Source organism: Ceratina calcarata, unplaced genomic scaffold (genome assembly GCF_001652005.2).
Source record: "Ceratina calcarata isolate Rehan_Ccalc_2016 unplaced genomic scaffold, ASM165200v1 scaffold297.2, whole genome shotgun sequence".
Lineage (NCBI taxonomy): Eukaryota > Metazoa > Arthropoda > Insecta > Hymenoptera > Apidae > Ceratina > Ceratina calcarata.
In genome coordinates this window covers 881,711-900,757 of record NW_017152138.1, presented here as the reverse complement: position 1 = coordinate 900,757, position 19,047 = coordinate 881,711, and the positions used below count along the sequence as shown (strand labels likewise).

At 37.4% G+C, this 19,047-nt stretch overlaps 5 protein-coding genes across 9 annotated transcripts; 2 read left to right on the top strand and 3 right to left on the bottom strand.

The window, feature by feature from the left end:
* Positions 1–36: 36 nt before the first annotated feature.
* On the top strand, positions 37–5,488 carry Ube4B (Ubiquitination factor E4B). The gene is made up of 9 exons (XM_018022993.2): positions 37–281; positions 895–970; positions 1,039–1,310; positions 1,377–1,781; positions 1,856–3,201; positions 3,284–3,431; positions 3,511–4,197; positions 4,278–4,599; positions 4,684–5,488. Exons 1-9 carry the CDS (start codon positions 258–260, stop codon positions 4,746–4,748), a joined length of 3,345 nt encoding a protein of 1,114 aa, XP_017878482.1. The 5' UTR covers positions 37–257; the 3' UTR covers positions 4,749–5,488.
* Positions 5,489–5,920: 432 nt separating this feature from the next.
* On the bottom strand, positions 5,921–7,588 carry LOC108624041 (gametocyte-specific factor 1). The gene is made up of 5 exons (XM_018023002.2): positions 7,271–7,588; positions 7,035–7,164; positions 6,812–6,962; positions 6,499–6,722; positions 5,921–6,417 (listed from the first exon to the last, which is right to left on the bottom strand). The coding sequence occupies exons 1-5, from the start codon at positions 7,376–7,378 to the stop codon at positions 6,413–6,415; spliced, it is 618 nt and encodes a 205-aa protein (XP_017878491.1). The 5' UTR covers positions 7,379–7,588; the 3' UTR covers positions 5,921–6,412.
* A 98-nt stretch (positions 7,589–7,686) lies between these two features.
* Positions 7,687–10,429, bottom strand: heix (UbiA prenyltransferase domain-containing heix). 2 transcript variants are annotated; one of them, XM_018022998.2, is made up of 2 exons: positions 10,014–10,429; positions 7,687–9,716 (listed from the first exon to the last, which is right to left on the bottom strand). In XM_018022998.2, the coding sequence occupies exon 2, from the start codon at positions 9,699–9,701 to the stop codon at positions 8,706–8,708; it is 996 nt and encodes a 331-aa protein (XP_017878487.1). In that variant the 5' UTR covers positions 9,702–9,716; positions 10,014–10,429; the 3' UTR covers positions 7,687–8,705. The 2 variants fall into 2 exon arrangements, with proteins under 2 accessions (XP_017878487.1, XP_017878486.1); XM_018022997.2 differs by having other exon boundaries at positions 10,010–10,423.
* A 502-nt stretch (positions 10,430–10,931) lies between these two features.
* Mlf (myeloid leukemia factor) lies at positions 10,932–14,771 on the top strand. Of its 4 annotated transcripts, none has more exons than XM_018023001.2 (7): positions 10,932–10,987; positions 11,516–11,723; positions 11,794–12,076; positions 12,160–12,274; positions 12,994–13,089; positions 13,504–13,562; positions 13,787–13,881. In XM_018023001.2, the coding sequence occupies exons 1-6, from the start codon at positions 10,932–10,934 to the stop codon at positions 13,520–13,522; spliced, it is 777 nt and encodes a 258-aa protein (XP_017878490.1). In that variant the 3' UTR covers positions 13,523–13,562; positions 13,787–13,881. The 4 variants fall into 4 exon arrangements, with proteins under 4 accessions (XP_017878490.1, XP_026668536.1, XP_017878488.1 ...); XM_026812735.1 differs by having other exon boundaries at positions 13,504–13,566; positions 13,787–13,878; XM_018022999.2 differs by lacking the exon at positions 13,504–13,562 and having other exon boundaries at positions 13,787–14,771.
* LOC108623968 (uncharacterized) lies at positions 14,769–17,969 on the bottom strand. The gene is made up of 4 exons (XM_026812743.1): positions 17,943–17,969; positions 16,381–16,592; positions 16,121–16,310; positions 14,769–16,033 (listed from the first exon to the last, which is right to left on the bottom strand). The coding sequence occupies exons 1-4, from the start codon at positions 17,967–17,969 to the stop codon at positions 15,299–15,301; spliced, it is 1,164 nt and encodes a 387-aa protein (XP_026668544.1). The 3' UTR covers positions 14,769–15,298.
* Between the last annotated feature and the right edge of the window lie 1,078 nt (positions 17,970–19,047).

Here is a 19,047-nt window from a genome sequence, read left to right as displayed (position 1 = left end):
AGCTGTTTTGAAGAATCGACGCAGCTTGGCAGTGATTGTCCGTAACTCAGCGTAGAATCGCTGCTTTCACGTCCAAACGCAAACAGATGTGGAGTGGTTGTCCAAATTTTTGACATATCTCGTCCAGGATTCAGCCGAGCAGCGAGAAACAATTTTTTCTATAGAATTTTTATAACACCGAAAGAAACGTGGGGTCACGAAGCGGTCAGGGCTTACAGAGCAGAAACGAAAAAAGAAACACATAGAAAGAAATCGCCATGAGCGAGTTAAGCCAAGAGGAAGTGAGTACCAATGCCTCGTTTCGAATCGTTATTCAATAGCGTCTGTGAGTCCGTTTTGTTTTTCCCGTTCCTATCGCTTCGCGCTCTCATCTATTCTCTTCTCGTTCCGTTGCGCGAGAGAAAAAGAGGACAGGACCAGTCCATCAGAGTGAAAAGAGTAACGAGGTAAAAAAAGTCTGGCTAACGAGGACAATAATTGCAAAATAGCCGTTGTTCTACTATGGTATTGTGTCGAGATAATTATATAACTGCAAAGAGTGAAAATTCACTTTTCATCGCGATAATTTCATTCTTTTCAACTACCCTCTCTGTTATCGGCTGCTACATTTATTTAATTCATTTTACTGTTATGGACAAAAATTTTATATCTAATAGTTTTTCGGTCTTGTTTGCCGCATAAAATAAATTACTATATTGTTGTCTTCAGATTTATTATCTTTCTTTATGTTGCTTTGTTGGGACATAAATATATACTGATTCTTTGTCTGGACCTCATGATATTTCATGTAGTCTCATATGCAAACAATTATCATAAAACTTTGGACAAAGTTATTAATAGACTCTCCCAAATAAAAGAACAATTAGAAATCATACTGTGTACTTTGAATTATAGGTAAGAAGAAGGCGTATGGCTCGTTTAGCAGGTCTGGACACCATCGGTTCAACAGCTAATTCGAATCATAACAACGGTTTAGTATCTTTAGTAACTTCCTCTGCAATGTCTATATATCTTCAATATCTGTATTTATATTTCTAGCACCTTCAGTATCTCCAGCATCTGTATCTCCAGTGTCTCCAGTATTATCTATGTCTCCGATATCTCCAAATACACCAGGCCCTTCGAAGGCGTACACAGACCAGATAGTACCAAACATAAAACAGCAACAATTTCAAAATCCTGAAGCACCAATGGAGGTAGAAGAAAATAATGACAAGCAATGTTGCAGTTCTGGTATGGATGTAGACTCTGGAATTGAAAACATGGAAGTAGAGGATAACGATAGAAAAGACCTAAAACCGAGATCACGCGTGAGTAAGATTTCATGAGATACGAACGTGTAGAAAGAATGGTCATTGTATTTGCTTCCCTTTTAGACTACGAGCTCCAGTACAGAGGTAACGACAGAACAAATCCACGCAGTTATCACGCGCGTACTACGCATATCATGGAAAGAACCTATGGAAGGTTGTATATTCTTACCACAAACATCGGCGTATGCATCGTCAACAAAACTCGTCGATTACACAGAGATTATTAATCAAGGATTGATGGAGGTTCTGTGTATGTTCATAAGAGACGAGGATCCTCTGAAAGATATCGTTATGGAAACGTCTTCGGATCGGGAAGACAGCCCTAATAGTCAGACGAGCTCGTTACAAAGTCCGTTCACGACGTTTTGTCGTTGCGATATGTGCTGTAAATCATCGCAGCCTAAGAGTCTCACTTATTTATTAGATTGCTATTCGAAAATCGCAACCGAAGAACGAAATCACCCGAAGGTATAGTTGATAACGTTTCCCGCTAATAATCAATATATGCGTGTATGTTATTTCGTCGTTCTTTTATTAAATAGAAGTCGAGTACACCACCATTGTCCGATGTGCTGACAGCTCTCCGGGCGCAGTGTGTTCAGTATTCCAGTCTTGTGCTACAAGGCCTAGTCGGCATTTCTCAATCTTGTACGACGTATCCATTCGCCATGACGCCTCTTCTATATCCTGTCCTCTCGCAGAGTTTACCACGGGGTTATCTACACGAGCTTGTGTCGAGAACGCACACGAATACGACGGTGTTCAATCAAATTTTCACGCCGCTTCTCCAAGGATTATATCTGTCGATGCATCAGAACAGCTTGATCCGAAACACGCATCGAAAGCCGATCGAGGCGTTAGAAGATTTAATAGAAATTCGTTGTGGGCCCAGCAGCAACATACGACCAGTGTGCCGTTTAATTGTTACTCAAGTACAATTTTTACCCGACATCATGACGACGGCCGCTGGCCGGGAAATTACGACGACCTCTCTTCTCGGACCTTTCCTCTCGGTTTCTGTGTTCGCCGAAGATCAGCTGAACGACAAGTTCTTCGTTGACCAGTCGGTGCATCTAACGTTGCAGCAAGAGCTGGAGGGCATCAGGACTTCGTTACACAAGATATTTCACGCGATACTCGCGAGTACTAATTGTCGTGAAGCTATGCTGACGTACTTGGCGACGTTGTTACGTTACAACGAGAAACGTGCTCAAATACAAACGGAAGAATTTTCCCTCGCTGGTGATGGATTCATGTTGAACTTGTTATCGGTGTTGCAAAAGCTTTCGGTGAAGATCAAATTGGACACGATCGATCCGTTGTATCCGTTTCATCCGGCGAGTTTCGTCGAGATTAAGAATGAGACAAGGCTAAAATTAAGTAGCCAAGAAGTTCAGGAATGGATGAAACATTTAGAGAGGACGCACAAGTGGGTCGAGCCAAAGTTTCCGACACAATGTTGGTTCCTTACTCTACATTGTCACCATATAGCGTTGTTACCGGCTTTACAGAAATACCAGAGAAAGCTGAGGACTATACGCGACGTGCAGAAAATGCTCGACGATCTACAAACGACTGAACCACAATGGAAAGACAGTCCTTTCGCTGGTCGTAACAAAGAATTGATCGAACGTTGCAAGGAGCAATTGAAACTGCTTGGCCAATCGAAATCCTGCGCCGACGCTGGATTGATCGATCCCGTTTTGTTTAGAAGGTGCTTGCACTTTTACATTTCCGTGGCAGAGATACTGCTTAGTTTATTGACACAAACTCCGCCAGGAAACCCAATTCCTGAACTGCCTTTGCCTCAAGAGGTACCACAAAAGTTCACAGCACTACCAGAGTGGTACGTCGAAGATATTGCTGAATTTGTATTATTTAGTCTTCAGTAAGTACCACTTTATACTGTTCGAAACTGATTAAACTAAGATGAACGCGTGTATATATTATTATTGGTTTATTCCTCGCAGATTCAGTCCTAGCGTGATAGTGAACAACATGGATAACTCCCTCATCACATGGTTGCTAGTTGTAGTTTGTACGCCGCATTGTATACGAAATCCATATTTAATTGCAAAAATTATCGAAGTACTTTTCGTAATAAATCCCAATGTTCAGGTAAATCATGCTAAATCTGAGATTTCAACAAAAATTTACAAATGTCATCATTTTCATCGAGGATCAATCTGTACTTTAGGGTCGGACCGAGTCACTCCACGACCAAGTGATGGCACATCCGATATCTAAAACGGTACTGGCATCGTATCTGATGAAGTTCTACACGGACGTTGAAACGACCGGATCTAGTTCAGAATTCTACGACAAATTCTCAATCCGTTATCACATTAGTTTAATATTGAAATCCATGTGGGACAGTCCGGTGCACCGGGAATCTATCATCAATGAAAGCAATAACGGGAAGCAATTCGTGAAATTCATTAACATGTTGATGAACGATACCACGTTTCTGCTCGACGAGAGCCTGGAGTCGTTGAAGCGCATACACGAGATCCAAGAGCTGATGTCCGACCTGAAATCGTGGTCGCAATTTTCCCGCGAACAACAACGTTCGCGGATGAAACAATTGGCCGCGGATGAGAGGCAGGCCAGATCGTACCTGACCTTAGCAAAGGAGACCGTTGCTATGTTCCATTATTTAACGGACGACATTACTGAGCCATTTTTACGGCCAGAATTAGTCGGGAGGTTGTGTGCCATGTTAAACTTTAATCTGCAACAACTATGCGGCCCTAAATGCAAGAACCTAAAAGTACGGATACCGCAGAAGTACGGATGGGAGCCGAGAGCTTTACTCAGTCAATTGGTCGATATATATTTGCATCTCGACTGTGAGATATTCGCTGCCGCTTTGGCCACTGACGAAGTAAGTTTCATTATTTCATCCATAGCTTTCAACAAGCTTGAATCCATGCGAAAACGTTTAATAATATTCTCTCGTCGCAGCGTTCGTTTTGTAAAGAATTATTCACCGACGCCGCACACAGGTTAGAGAGAGCGGTAATCAAGTCTACCATAGAAATCGAGAGATTCATAGCGCTCGCGGAGCGCGCTGCGGACATCGCCAGGGATAATCGTGCTCGTGACGAGGATTACGGCGATGCGCCCGAAGAATTCCGAGACCCGCTCATGGACACGCTTATGGACGAGCCAGTTAAACTTCCATCCGGTATTGTCATGGATAAAGCAGTTATAATTAGACATCTTCTCAATAGTTCTACAGATCCTTTCAGTCGACAACCGCTTAGCGAAGACATGCTTACACCAAGTGAGTAAATAAATATGTATATACGTTCGAACGAAAGAGATACGAAGAAGCATGTATTAATCGATCGTTTGATGATGGTTCTAGTGCCCGAATTGAAAGAGAGGATATCGATGTGGAAACAACAGAAGAAAAAACCGACGAATATATAAATTGTGATTCAGATGCAATAACCATTTCATGGAAACATCGCGGTATTGCGTAGCTCTGGTTGTCGTTACTACACGATACACAGTACCAGCCTATAGATGTATCATTACGTGTGGTAAATGAATAACAGTGCAATGATCTCGCTAATGTGCAAATAATTGCGCTCAATAAATTTACGGTTTTTATACATTAAAACGTGAAACAGACTGCAGCTAGGTAACTGCCTGCACATTACTCTTAAAGAAGACGAGAAAAAAAAATAGATACTTTTAATAAAATTTGTCACTAATCGCTGAGTGGCAAGATCGGTTAACCAGAGAGAAATTCTAATATTATTTACATATACTTGGCACTTGTTCCTTTGTACGTTCTACATAATACGAGAGACTGCGGATTAAGACATAAAACAAAGCCACGATCGATCGTTTTAAGAAGAAGTTTAATAAAAGCGTAAAAGTAAGTTTAACGACGTAGAACTGATGAAAGAACTCGTCCATTCGGTATTTGACAATTTGCGAATGGGAGGTGTGAACGAAAACCAAACATTATTTGATGCAAAATTTATGTAAAACTATTCGCAATGAAACAATCCGGACAATTGCTAATAAAGTCTCAATATAAATGTTAACATGTGCCGTGTTTGTATGGAAGAAACTGGATCATTTACAGCGATCGATTCTTTTCGAAGATGTACATGTTAAATGTAACGCATATTCGTTCAATAAATTTCATGAGCAAATCAGCTGTATCTAATGTATATAATAGGGTTACTCTTGTAACGATTCCATCTAACGAAGTACATATTTTTCGTTTTCGCCAGTAGTAGAGTAACTCGTTTCAATAATTAATTACAATGCTTTTCATTTTAAATTCGATGTTTCTACTTTCGTTTGAAACTTTTCTCTGAAGATGGTGTGTTCACTAAACGACTGAACGTTCGTAACATTCCAAAGAAATTTAAGCAAATATCGTATTGGACTTTCAAACGCATTTAACAAATTTTCTTTTCGATCAGTTTTCACATTCAATTACATAAATTTGTCATTAAATAATGTTAAAAATCATTTCAAACAGCAGAACTTATTGTAAATGTAAATAATGAAAAAAATACATTTTGCATTGTGGTACCATGTTAAGGAACTAAAATTCACATAAATTAGTGTAACTCTCACTGTTATCAATGGTCAGGAAATATATGTTATTTGTTATGTATTCTTATTTTATACATTATAATCATAAAACGTTTGATAATCATCATATTGTAGCAATTATTAATGTCGCGTTACAAAGAAACGAAATGAAGCATTTAAGGATGTTATGGATTGCCAACAATCATCCAAGTCGCATCGTTTCACAAATAATCTGTATTCTAATTTACTTATACATATATACGACTCATGTTTCACTTGAAATTTATTTGTTTTTAAAGAAAATTTATTTTCTGTAAAAACCTTCACATCATATTTGTAAATATTTCAAGTATTGTAACTAAAGTAAAAAAGGTTCACGAAATTAAACAAAAGTTAGATAAGTAAATGTAAGTGACAACCTACATATTGTACATTACATAGTAAAATATAATATTTAAATAATACTGAGTCCCTGTCTTTTAATCCTCCTTATCCTTTGTCGTTGCTGTCATCATGCTTCTGTACATCTGTTGTCGTTATTCTTCCAAAAAAAAGATACATACATCTTAATTTACAGTTTACAGTAATTTTTCATTAATGCTGTTACAATTTAGTAAGTTACCATCTATCAGTGATTTTCCTCTACCGAATCCAAATCTTTTCGACATTTTGTAGTTTTGTAACAGTGTTCCTCTGCCAATACCCATAGAACTAATTATGGATTGATTATCTTCAATAACAGAACCCTCAGGTTCTTCTATCAATGCAGCTTCAGGATAGCCCCGGGGATATCTCAGAGGTTTACAATCATCAGTTGTTTCTTCTAATCCCAATTCAGAAGCATGCCTCATCGATCAAAAGAATTTTTATAAATATATATATATATATATTAATATGTAGATTAGACAACAAAGTATACGACAAACAAAAATTACTTTTGTAAATACACTGCTTCATCATTTGTTTCTGCAGTTTTTACGCTCGAAACAGGACATTTATCATGATCCCAACATTCATCATTACCATCAACCATGCTTGAACAGTCTGTGTATAAATCGAAATTCAGAGAGCCATGGTCTCCCGTCGCTATGAAACAATATTATCGTTAGTCGTGGTTTCATTCGAAGATCGAAAGACGAATGTAAAAATAACGAAAACCTGAACAAAAACTTTCGGGCCAAAGAGCACCGCGCGATAAGCATGTGAGGACATGCTCCTTTAGCTCGTGCTCAAAAATGCGATGAGTAGCATCATACGGGCACATGACTTTATAATTTGTTGGAAATCTCTGTCGCAAAGATTCAATATATTTTAATAACAATATAATGAATTTTTCATTAAAAAAAATCTGAATCAAATGAGTTTGTGCTTTTGAATGAAATCACTTTACTTACTTTTTCACATTTGACAAGGTGCTTTTGAATACGAGATCTTGAAATTAAATGATTATCGTACGGACACTTTACGACATGATCGTTTAACTTTTGGCTATTAGAGAACATTTTTTATATGCGATTATTAACAGCTTTCCCGGTTTCTTCCTAATAACTTTGGAATGTGTACCGTGTACCTCGTGTATCGTTTGCGTATATAAACAATGACAAAAATTGATCGCGCGAACGGACAGTTGTCCTATCGGTTCGTACTTGAACTAATCTTTTAAATTTCAAACACGTGTTCGAGACTGTATTGCCAGGTATTACTTATTCGTATTTGTTCTGTTAAAAGTTATGTAATCTTTTCACGAATAAAAGAACAATACGTTAAATTCGTTAATTGACTTACAACTAGAAAATAAAAGTAAAAAAGGTTGATTAATAAAAAATGATTTATTGGATTATTGCCACAAAAATCAGATTTGCTTCCTCTTATCGTATTTCTTTCATTTTCATTAGGTCGCGTTCGCTAATCAAGTGATTGGAACGAATGTGTAAACTACATTAGTACGATAGCAACATTTGCATTCTCTCGTGTTTAGAAGTACAGTGTATCATTTGTTGCTTGATCGAAAACGGGGATTTAAATTAATTTAATTTTACCGTTCTACATGTATATTTAAATAGAATTGTCTGTACTTTTAAATAATATATAATACAATAATCATAGACAAATAAAGCTATGCCGAAACTATAAGTGTTTTATAATTACAGATCTTTGTAACGATGACAGTAAACGACGAAACAATAACAACATTCTAGTTTATTATTAGTAATACACCGTACAGAATTTATTGTCTTGACTTGTAAATTTATCAATTTATAAAATGTGAAAACTTGAATCGAGATTTGTGTTTTTGAGATTACAAAACCATTATTACATGTATGTACACATTACGATATGCATACAGCTCTTTCTTTGTTTCTTAATAAATGATGCCATGTGGACTTTTAATTCGTTGAGATAAACTAATTACAAACGTATTTAAATAATTATATATTAAAAATTCACGTTAGTTCATTTCCACCTACTTTAGGTGTGAAAATATTATGCTTGTTACATATGTCGGAAAAATTACAGGTAGAAATTCAGATTCTGAACGATATATAATTGCTTTGTACATGCCAAAGATCATCACATTGTTGGATTACCTCCAAATGTTTATCGTATTACAAATATTGGTAATATAACGTGTCGAGTATGAATCAAGTTTTATAAATGTACATGATGATGCTTGCACGAAGGAAGAAATTAGATTTTATGATGAGAATCAATCGATCATATGTACCAGTCCAAATATTATGAAAATAATAAATGAATATTAAATAGATCAACAGTTGCCCACATAATCATCGGATTCTCTTCTGAACAATGATGCATGGCGCATGGATGTTACAGATATGGAAGAGGATCCACGAGTAAACAAGCAACAACGTACAAAATGCCTAGAAACATGTTTAATTTGGCTGTCTGTTTGGGCACGCTCTGAATCGTATGCGGAGTTCTGAATTGTTTTTCTATCTTGAAAGCAGTCGGCAAAGTAATCACCGGTAATAAGAACCAAACGGAATACCTCAATGCAAGCACTACCAATGTTACATACGGTGTAAACAGTAAAAAAGCGTATAAAACATGAGATACGGTATGACCTATTAAAATAGCTAGCGTTACGATTCCAGCTTTCTTATCGCTCTCCAAATCCCGCGTATTATTACTGTGTAGGATAGCCTCTGTATTCAGCGCAAGAGGTATAGCGTAGTATATCGTACCTAATTCAATGTAACCGGTCTGAACCATGAACGCGAACAAGACTGAGATGGGGCCGAATATAACTAAAATGAGGACATCGCCTAACGCGATGTATTTCAATCCTATTCCTCCCGTGTAAAGAAACGACGAGGACAAACCTCCGAAGTACAAAAGTGCGAGATGCTCCATTCTCGCTGGAGATATGGTAGTTAATAGTACAAAACCCAAACATCCTGCGGTATACAACAGTGCACCTAACGAAACTAATTCATCCTTTGATAAAAGTTGATCTACCAATATCCTATCATCGCTCTTCCGACTGTCCACCCCTTTTATGTAATCAAAATAGGTGTTGACTACGTTACCAGCTCCATGTACACAAAAGACGGTGTATACCGTGAAAATCAAAGATATCCAGCTAAAATTTGTTAAGCCTGTTAACCGATATGCCAGAGCTGATCCAAGGAGCGTTGGCATTAACGAAGCACTCAACGACCATGGTCGTACAGCCAAGAAATATGAAGACAACTTCATTAATGGAGATCTTAATGTTGAGGACATTACAGGCAAACAATTTGCGTTGTTTGACATGTGTTTTCCTCCAATTTCCTTGGCAGAGAGCCTAATACCATTGGACATTATACTTGAAATATTCTAAAAAAAGAGACAACATTCAAATAAATTTTAAACTTTAAATTTATATCACTTTATAACATTGTTAATATCTTTTTGATAACGTTCTATGAAAACTGATGCAGATCTTTTCGAAAACTCGTAATTAACATGGACTATAATCTATTCAAAAGCTTTATAATACAGAAATTGTAGAAAACAACTTTTCTTCTGACGAAAGATAGTATCGTGTTACTGGTAAGATTAGTTGCACAGCTTTGTGTAAAAAGATGAACCTCTTCAAGGTAAATATCCAACAACCCTGATAAACTTACCTACCTACTGTTCTTCAGAAAGAGGGAAAGCTGGGTTAGAACAATCTCCATAATTTGTTGACAACAGTTGCATTCTTCAAATACACTTGGATCATGACGAAAGATTGTTTGATGGCCCGAGTTGAATAATTTTCACATCGTCAACATTTAATCTTTGCGTTCGAAGAAGAATTCTGTTCCCCTTTTCGTAAAATATAACGGTGACGTGTTTTCATTAATTTGCACGTGGCGCTCCCTGAAATTGTTTCTTTTTTCACTGTACAGGAATCCATTTACATCCTTGAGAGTCGGGCCAATGGACTATACGTTTTTTTATGCTTTGTATTACGATATTTACACAAAACGGTACATTCGTACTTTAAATTTATACCTAGACTTTCCGCTATTGTTTTATTTATAGCAGCAATAGATAAAAGTTATTTGAAACACATGTATAACACTGGATGTATCGATACATCAATCGGTTCAAGGATAACAATCTTTCAGGCAAACAACAAATTAAAAGTTTATCTGAAATCGATTTAAAAATAAGAAATGTGTATTCAATGTGGGAAGGCCCTTTAGTTCTTTGGTTGAAAAATGAGATTCGTGCAAATGAGCCTGAATATGAACGTACACATAGATATACGTGGCTGTATTGGGATTTGTAGTTAAAGTTCGTATCCTAGCTGTATACACTATACAAGTATATAATATCCTACGCTGCAGTGTTAGGTTTGCAGCGTTCGCGTCAGACGGTGGTCAAGGACCGTTTCACTTCTCCGTGTTTCCAGAAATCTCGACAGGTCTGTCGTCTTGGCAAACATTGTACGACAATTCGCCTTGTCCCATCTGGCTCAAGTGGTCGTGCTGCGTTATACATTATCGATCGTGATAGGTTTTATATTTTCAACAAACAGTATACAACTGAGAGCTCTCCAAAATGTCCTTGATCAGATCACTGATGGCCGATGATCACGAAGATGATCCTATTTTCGGGTGAGCGAAAATAACTTTAAAAATCTCGCCTATCCGTCTACTATACGGAAAACGAGAATTCAATGAGTAATAAAATCATTCACATCTTGTTTATTAAATTTGTTTGTATCATTATGACTATAGTAGAAATTTTCGTCACATAAACTAAGCAATCAATTGAGGTTTCCGTGTCACCGTAAAACTATAGAATATCAAGTTAGTCAAGTTGATTTTTAAACACATTTAGTTGGGAAAAACTAAAATATTTTCCTCAAACCTGTGGAAATACGATCGATCAACCGTGTTAGACGGAAATTTCGTTTCCATAACGACTTCCTTTTATTTAACTTTGTTTAACGTATTTCATATATTTCGCATATTACGTAACCGTTCATTTTGTTCCACCGACAGTATGATTTATTAAATAATTGATTTACGCCGACGTACATTCATACGGCAAATTTACACATATATATGGAGAGGAAATGGAGGTACTCTCATTGACAAACAAACTTGTATTCAAGTCCTGATTGCTCTTTTTTCTTGTAGGTCTTACATGCAGTCTATGAGGCACATGAATGATATGATGAATTCCATGTTCAGCGATCCGTTTAGCATGCTGGGTTATCCCAGTCATAATGCCATCACTGATGGTAGTCATAGAACTGGAGTTCGTCATCCAAATAATCACCAGTTAATGCCATTTGGGTTCCCTCCAATGCCAATGTTTAACATGGGCAACGTACTTGCCGACTTCGTATGTAGAATTTTGTAAATAGTAATTTTCTTTCCTGTTCACAGAGAGATTACACGAATCTGTGTTTCAGGATCAAATGGCAGCCGGCGGCAACTGTCAGACATTTACATCTAAATCTGTAATGACCAGAGGTCCTGATGGTCGTCCGCAAGTATATCAAGAAACCATGTCAACGACCAGTGCTCCTGGAGGTGTGAAGGAGACTAAGAAAACTGTTTGCGATTCTCGTACCGGACTGAAGAAAATGGCTATTGGACATCATATCGGAGAGAGGGCACATATTTTAGAAAGAGAACATAATCTTCGTAACGGTGCCCAAGAAGAACATCAGGAATTTATCAATCTTGAAGAAGGTAAATACTTCTTACATCTTTTTACGTATTTACATATTTTACGTAATTACGAATTACAAATGTGTAAATTGTTTGTTTCATAGATGAAGCTGAAAGTTTCAATAACGAATGGGAAACGCTCACTCGCCACGGTCATGGTACAAGTCATCGAACTCGGCCTGCTCATAGGCAGCTGGCTCTACCGGATGCATCGGCAAGGTTAGTTCATTAAATTTATCAAGGCATACATGATACATTTTACCCAGGAAGAGAATTATACATTATTTATTTAGTTTCTTATATTTAAACGAATCATCAGTTTGTGCATTGTAAATGGTAGGACACACGTAGCATGAGATTATGTATGCATGTATGCAAGTACAAATATAGCCCTCTTAATAACAAGCTCGAAATTCGTACAGCGCATATAAGAAATCCAGAAGACGAACCAGTAAAAAAAAGTAAACGGAGAAACGGGATCCCATCGTATCACTTTTGCCTTACTTTCTGCATTCCTCGACTAAATTTTGTATCAAGCGTTTGAATAAAAACACGGAGGCTTTAGTTTCCATCACTTGCGTTAATTTCACTATTGAATAGACTGCTGTTTATATTGTACTGCATTTTTCTTTTGGGAGAAGAGGGGACTGTGTGGACAATCTTCAGCTTCTCATATTACTGCCACAAATTATTATTCTATAGACGTGTGATTAATAGTTAACGATATATTTACTAATTTTGAATCTCCTTAAAATTATTTCAATTCCAATGTAAAATCGTTGAAGCTAATAAAAAATAATTTATTAAACAAGTACATGGTGTTTTTGTACTTGATCTTTTCAACATCTGACAAAATAAATTGACATTTCATCTCGTCAGTTTCTTTCACTTTTTCTTCAGTATATTATTTTTATTATATTTATTATATGCTTTCATAGTCGATACTCTAGTTCCTCGAGGTGGACACCTTCTCCTAGACGTAGTTTAAAATTGCCACCTACTTCCAAGACATACACCCCGAGTCACAGTCCAAGGTGAGTTTAAATGATTTTGAGTGCTTTGCCGCAGTAAGGTATTTAGTATTTCCAATCATTATCTTGAAAAATGTCCATGTGTTTGTGAAATAAAATGTGGAATCTTGTAATTGTGTAGGAATATTGTAGTAGCATACGACAATTAGAATCTTTGGTGTAAGGATACGTATGCTTTCAATTGGTTGCATGTTTGGTACATAGAGGAGAGATTGCTAAAAAATGGTAGCCTTATGGGATTTGTAATCGCACAAAAACTCTTTAGTAGTGTAGCTCGTAGGTCTTTTCAATTCTCGTTTCATTTCAATGTAGCTGAAAGATACTGAACATTTTGTCTATCTTGTAGTAATTAATTCTCATCTGTAATACACCAAAAAACATTGGTATGGGATGTACCATATATTTTGTGTATTGCAGGTACAGTCGCAAATATTAATAAAGTAAAAGCATAGTCCACAGTGGTGACACTTGGCAACGTAAGTACGTTGCGTTTCATTTCACGATTACAACTATTAATACTTGAGTTGTTTTTTCAATTTGCTTTTACTACTAAACTGTTGGTAAAATAAAATTCATTATTTTTTCATCAACCTTCTTTTTTCACATGGACTATCAAAGTGTATTTTCAAATTTGCCGTTCAGCTTCAACACAGAAGCGAGGGAGCGAAATTATACAATACAACGCTTTTGTGTTTTACAGTTCAAACTCATCCGGTCGTAATCAATCTACCAAGTCTCCACCAGCAACAGCAGCAGCAGCAGCTGTAATAGGGAACCGGAAACGTAAACATGTACCGGACGATAAAGATTCGAAAAAGTGTCACGTCGTATCAGATAGTAATGTTTAGATATATTCTACTCGACTATTTAATCATGTTCCAACGACGCTGCAGAACTTGAGCAAAAACTTTTGCCTCATCCGATTCGAGATTCGAAGAGAGAAGTTTTTTTACAAATAATTTAATTTCTTATACATGGCGTTTCAATGTATGTACATTCAAATGAATTGTAGTACGCCAGTTATCGTACCGTAAGTAGCTGCTTCTTCTATCTGAAAGGATTCCTTTTTAGATCGTAGGCACTTTACCGAAGTTACGCTACAATTACTTGACATTTTATATACATACAAACACACACTTGGAGTCTGTGAAAGGATAAAATATATGTGTAGGAGCTCTACGAATTGTACACTCTATATTCAATCATGTATAAAAAGTAAGAGAGTAAAAATGTCAAAACACAGACTTTTAAATGTTTCTCTATTACTTAATTATTATTATTATTAACGTACAAGTATAGATTTGTAGTCTATAAAAGGATAAAATATATGTGTAGGAGCTCTACGACTTGTACACCCTATATTCACCATGTATAAAAAGTACAAGAGTAAAAATGTCAAAACACAAACTTTTAAATGTTTCTCTATTACTTGATTATTAACAACAAAGAGTAGAAAGTTTTGTTTGTGGTCAAAGTTCAAATTAATAAGTTCGCCACCCTCTGTGGTCAAGTATTTTATTCAAAGAGACTGTGTTTAACGAGACTTTAACTGTAATTTTCAATGTTGAAAAGGCTGAAAAGGCACTCGGTTTTTAACACATGTTCAAAATTATAGTTTTGTTGACGAACGAGATGAAACGTATTTTGGGCTAATGTGTTTATCAATAAATGTACAATTAATGTAATCATTTTCATCACTGTTTATTGAAATAAAAATTATAGATTCAGTATAATGTAATCCCACCTTTTACACCAAGAACAAATAAGATTGAATAATAAATCATACCTAGTACCCTTTTTTTACGCTGTTTTCTCAAATACAAGCAAGAAGAAACTAACATTATTTAGCATTGTGTCAATAAAATTGTCATTAAATTTTCTAAAATTCGGAAACCGGCCATGACTAAATGTTTATACAGGTAGCAATAAAGTGAAAAGCATGCTATTACTGAATTCTAAGAACACAAATACCCCAAAAGAATAATTAATACATCGCATTAGGATTCTCATGGAATTGTCATTAACGTAAATACGTAGTCTTTTTAAAAAAATATTACACTCTATCCCGTAACAAGAATAAAATTAATGTTTGCAGCACGTAGTAAAGCATTAACATGATGGTTAAGAAAACGAAAAAAAAGTAGGAGGAAAGCCAGCAAAAGAAATGATGCATTATATCCGGTCTGCACCATGTGGGGCAGATTGACTTCTGTTAAATATTCTTCGCTAAGGTGCTGATCCTCGAATTAATTGCCAGGAGTTGGGCCACGAACGCCGAATCGCTCATAACCGTAGCAAGAGCAGATAGCAGATCTTCCAAGGTATCTTGCAAGAGACCTAATTGTCGAGCGCATTCGCCAAGAATTTCTTTTTCTTCATCGTCAGGATTTATCTTTGGCGAACTGCAGAATTTATCGAACGTCATTTTCACTCTCTTTTTGCCATTGTTGGTTTGGTAGAAAATTGTAAAAGTCTGCGAATTGTTCATGTCCAGCACAATAGGGAAATATAAACCAGCTGTAACGTGTCCCTTGGTATCTCTCGCGAGAAGACTCCTAAAGTTATAAACTAGATTTCTGCGTTCGGTAACGTCAATGGCAGTCAGGTAAGGCCTTGCCACGTATATAAGAGCGATCTGCGTCCTTGCCAAGGCGCCGGACCTAGTTTTCCTCTCATGCCATTCAATGTAATCGGGATCGTTAGCGCACAAAAAGTAATTGTACTCCATTTTACAATCTGGTTCGTCTGATTGAACGAACCAACCCGTGTGTGGATACATCTTGTCCTCCATTACAGTGATCACCCGAGCTACGTGATATCCAGGGTCGAGGAGCATAACTCCGTATCTCTCGTTTATTTCGATTTTTAGGCACACAAGTACGTGTTCCTTCTCCCTACTATCTGCCGCTGGTGGTCCACCAACGTAATTAGCAACATTGTCAATCGTCTATGAGAATGAAACAAATAATTATCTAAAACAATCGCGTATCGTTTAAATCGTTCGCATTGTAAGAAGAGTCTTTACGAGACATACCTCTTCACAGGATACCAAATAGAGGCCACTTGCTATGCCAGGAAATCGCTTGTTTAAACCCCTCAAACGGTGTAGCAATTCAAATCCCAAACCCACGCACGTGTGATGTTCCCGTGTGATGAGCGGTTGATATTTATTGTAGAATCTCTCCAGTACACTTTCACCACTTGCGGTATAATCCTTGTAGAATCTGCATCGAGCAAAATGAAAATTGGAACATTGGCTTGCATATCGATGTCAACGAAATGTGGAGAACTTACTTGAGAAAGTTACCGATGGTGTCATAGCGATGCTCACGCAGTAGGTGTTGCGTTTCTAGTTCAACGCTGCCTGCCAGTTCCTCATACTGTTCGACCGTGGATACAGTCAGGGCTGGTGCCTCGTAATGGGCCCATACCGGCAGGGGTAGCGGCACACCCCTGATCCAGGGCCCGCGTGCCTGCCCCTGTGGCTGGCACCATGTTTCTGCCGTCTCGAGTCAACTCGGCCATTCGCTGCCCCAGCGGCCCACTGTTGGCACGAAGCCATGCTCATCCCTGCAGCTGCTTATTGGCTCCACAGGGCTCTCTCCGTGTTTTATGCTCTTCTCTCGCTCTGTAAACAAAGTTTCACAAAATGTTTATAAGAACGTTCGCAAGGAAATGTAAGATAGAATCGAAGAAAGGGCGAGAGAGCAGAGGAGTTACTGGCAATCCGCCGAAACGTTAAACTTGTTCGAAATAATTAGGAATTTTATCGATGAGCATAGTTACCATATGTCCATTGCTATTTAAGCACACGAATCAGTACAATTCCGTATGACAAGATTTGCGAAATGAATGCAGAAATGCGGATCGCATTTATCGGTGGCTTGGTGTCCAACATGGCGACGGGTATATACGCATGGCAAATCAATATACGAACAAATAGATGTGTATGTAAGCCTGCCACGTGTCTACTATATGATTTCACCGTTTGCGCAAATACATTATTCTTTATAGATATTTGAACGAAATTTTTATAGCATATTCAGAAGCTTATAATCTGCCACGTTTCGGACTGATAACAGATGGATTCTCTATCACTTGATATCTTTCAAGATAATCAAAGATGGATTGATAAGCGCATTGAAAATAATTACGTAAGACCAAAAAAATATATATTTGCCTATTGTTACGTTCGTGTCATTCTAACGAACAAGTACGAGTTCTTAACCGAGTAATATGTAATAATGCTGTACGTGAAATTGTAATGACGCGCAAAACATTCATGTTTACATTCGATCTACGCATCTGATATCCTCATTTAAGCGATTCATTTGACACGTATCAATGTAAAATGGTACGGTGGCGACCAATTGCGTCATTAAACGCAGTGAGTCAAGCCGCAAATATGCCAAGCTGGAAGTGAAGGGCATTTCCCTCGTGAACTAGGGCATACAAGATGTTTGGACGCGTATGCTGTCACGAATTGTTTAGATATCAGTCGACACGAGTCATTTCAGCGAATGAGCAACATCGTGTTTCGTTTCGAGCGGAAACGAGGAAGTAGGCGATAAAGAAAATTATATATAAATCTGTGGACCTTACCCATACAATGAGCGCACCAAACAAACAAAAACTTTCCCTCCTCGGAAGCTTGGTACAATTTACACGTCCGAAGCCCAAGCAGAACTGGGTGGTGGAATGTGTGTGGAACATTATATACCTTCAAGCCTACAGACTCCCCACCGCATATCAAACCTTTGTTAGTTCAACACGTGACCGCCACCCTCATATATGCAAAGTTTAGAACCCGTAATTATGTCCTCTTTCTTTTTTTACAAAACAATTGAAAAACTGACTTTTTTATATATCGTCTGCTGGCTCATTTTTCTGCAACATCCGGTAGCATGCTCTCAATCTATATACAAACCATAAGATATCGAGTCATTGAAATTTCTTTCTAAATTTCAGATTCGTTTGAACACGTAAGACGATTTGTAGGGATTGAAGAATGTGAAAAAAGAATTATAGGGATTCGTCACGGGGAAATTCACCTTTAACACGATTGATTCATACATATATCGGGCCTTTGGACATTATACTATTTGTCCAGCTGTTCAGGTGTTGAAACCTTACGTCAGCATAGTCTGGCTCGGACGTCATAATAGATATCGAGTATATTCCTTGGAACGCCAATATAATCAACAGGACTTTCAAGGAAAAAAGCTGAACGCACGCAATGTTAAGGATCGTTCCCGTTTCACCTTTACCGCGTTCATCTTCATGCATTTTCCCTTGGTACACGGGCGCGCTATTTTAAACGACCTTGAACGGGAATTTACATTTCCTAGTATAACTCTTTACCGAAAATTCTTATCGAGCGACGCCTTAACGCCTCTTTTTAATCTGTGAATCAGCTGACGTCAAGAGTACAGTTCGATAAAAGAACACGCACACGTGTTTGCAAAATCTATATGCGTGTATACACGCGCGAGCCGATATACGGTCACGTTTGAACACACTGTCCATCGGCCACGTGATAATAATGTGACTCGATATGTGCTTCGATGGAGCGAAATTTACTACGCAGTTACATTATTTATTCAAGAAAATTGGAAGTAAACCAACCGTTATTGGCACAATTTATTGAACATTCTTAGATACGATATCTGAATCTTATTGTTCTCGTTACTCTTATTGCCAGGCAATTGCAAAATCAGCTCTTGTGTAATTTTAATATCCGCAATTCAGTAATCTATATTCTCCTTTCTACACGAACTTGCTCAGAAAATGTTTCCCGACATCAATGAATTTATGTACTTTCGCGAATTACTGCGACCAATTATAGAACGTCGATTGCGAGGTGAACCCCTTTAATGCATAAGAAATGAACATTTCTTGGCAAGATTAAATACAAATTAGATTTCTGTTACCATCTTCCGATAATATTCAGTTTACGAGTAG

Excerpts from the sequence above, each read along its gene's own strand:
- Ube4B (XM_018022993.2), top strand. The coding sequence starts at position 258 with ATGAGCGAGTTAAGCCAAGAGGAA. Across the intron at positions 282-894 it reads GCGAGTTAAGCCAAGAGGAA|GTAAGAAGAAGGCGTATGGC; the intron begins GTGAGTACCAAT and ends TTTGAATTATAG. Across the intron at positions 1,311-1,376 it reads ACCTAAAACCGAGATCACGC|ACTACGAGCTCCAGTACAGA; the intron begins GTGAGTAAGATT and ends CTTCCCTTTTAG.
- LOC108624041 (XM_018023002.2), bottom strand. The coding sequence starts at position 7,378 with ATGTTCTCTAATAGCCAAAAGTTAAACGATCATGTCGTAAAGTGTCCG. Across the intron at positions 7,165-7,270 it reads ACCTTGTCAAATGTGAAAAA|AGATTTCCAACAAATTATAA; the intron begins GTAAGTAAAGTG and ends TCTTTGCGACAG. Across the intron at positions 6,723-6,811 it reads GAAGCAGTGTATTTACAAAA|GCATGCTTCTGAATTGGGAT; the intron begins GTAATTTTTGTT and ends TTGATCGATGAG.
- heix (XM_018022998.2), bottom strand. The coding sequence starts at position 9,701 with ATGTCCAATGGTATTAGGCTCTCTGCCAAGGAAATTGGAGGAAAACAC.
- Mlf (XM_018022999.2), top strand. The coding sequence starts at position 10,932 with ATGTCCTTGATCAGATCACTGATGGCCGATGATCACGAAGATGATCCT. Across the intron at positions 10,988-11,515 it reads GAAGATGATCCTATTTTCGG|GTCTTACATGCAGTCTATGA; the intron begins GTGAGCGAAAAT and ends TTTTTCTTGTAG. Across the intron at positions 13,090-13,786 it reads ACCCCGAGTCACAGTCCAAG|TTCAAACTCATCCGGTCGTA; the intron begins GTGAGTTTAAAT and ends TGTGTTTTACAG.
- LOC108623968 (XM_026812743.1), bottom strand. The coding sequence starts at position 17,969 with ATGAGCCAGCAGACGATATATAAAAAA. Across the intron at positions 16,593-17,942 it reads AGCAGACGATATATAAAAAA|ACGGCAGAAACATGGTGCCA; the intron begins GTCAGTTTTTCA and ends AGTTGACTCGAG. Across the intron at positions 16,034-16,120 it reads ATTTGGTATCCTGTGAAGAG|ACGATTGACAATGTTGCTAA; the intron begins GTATGTCTCGTA and ends TCATTCTCATAG.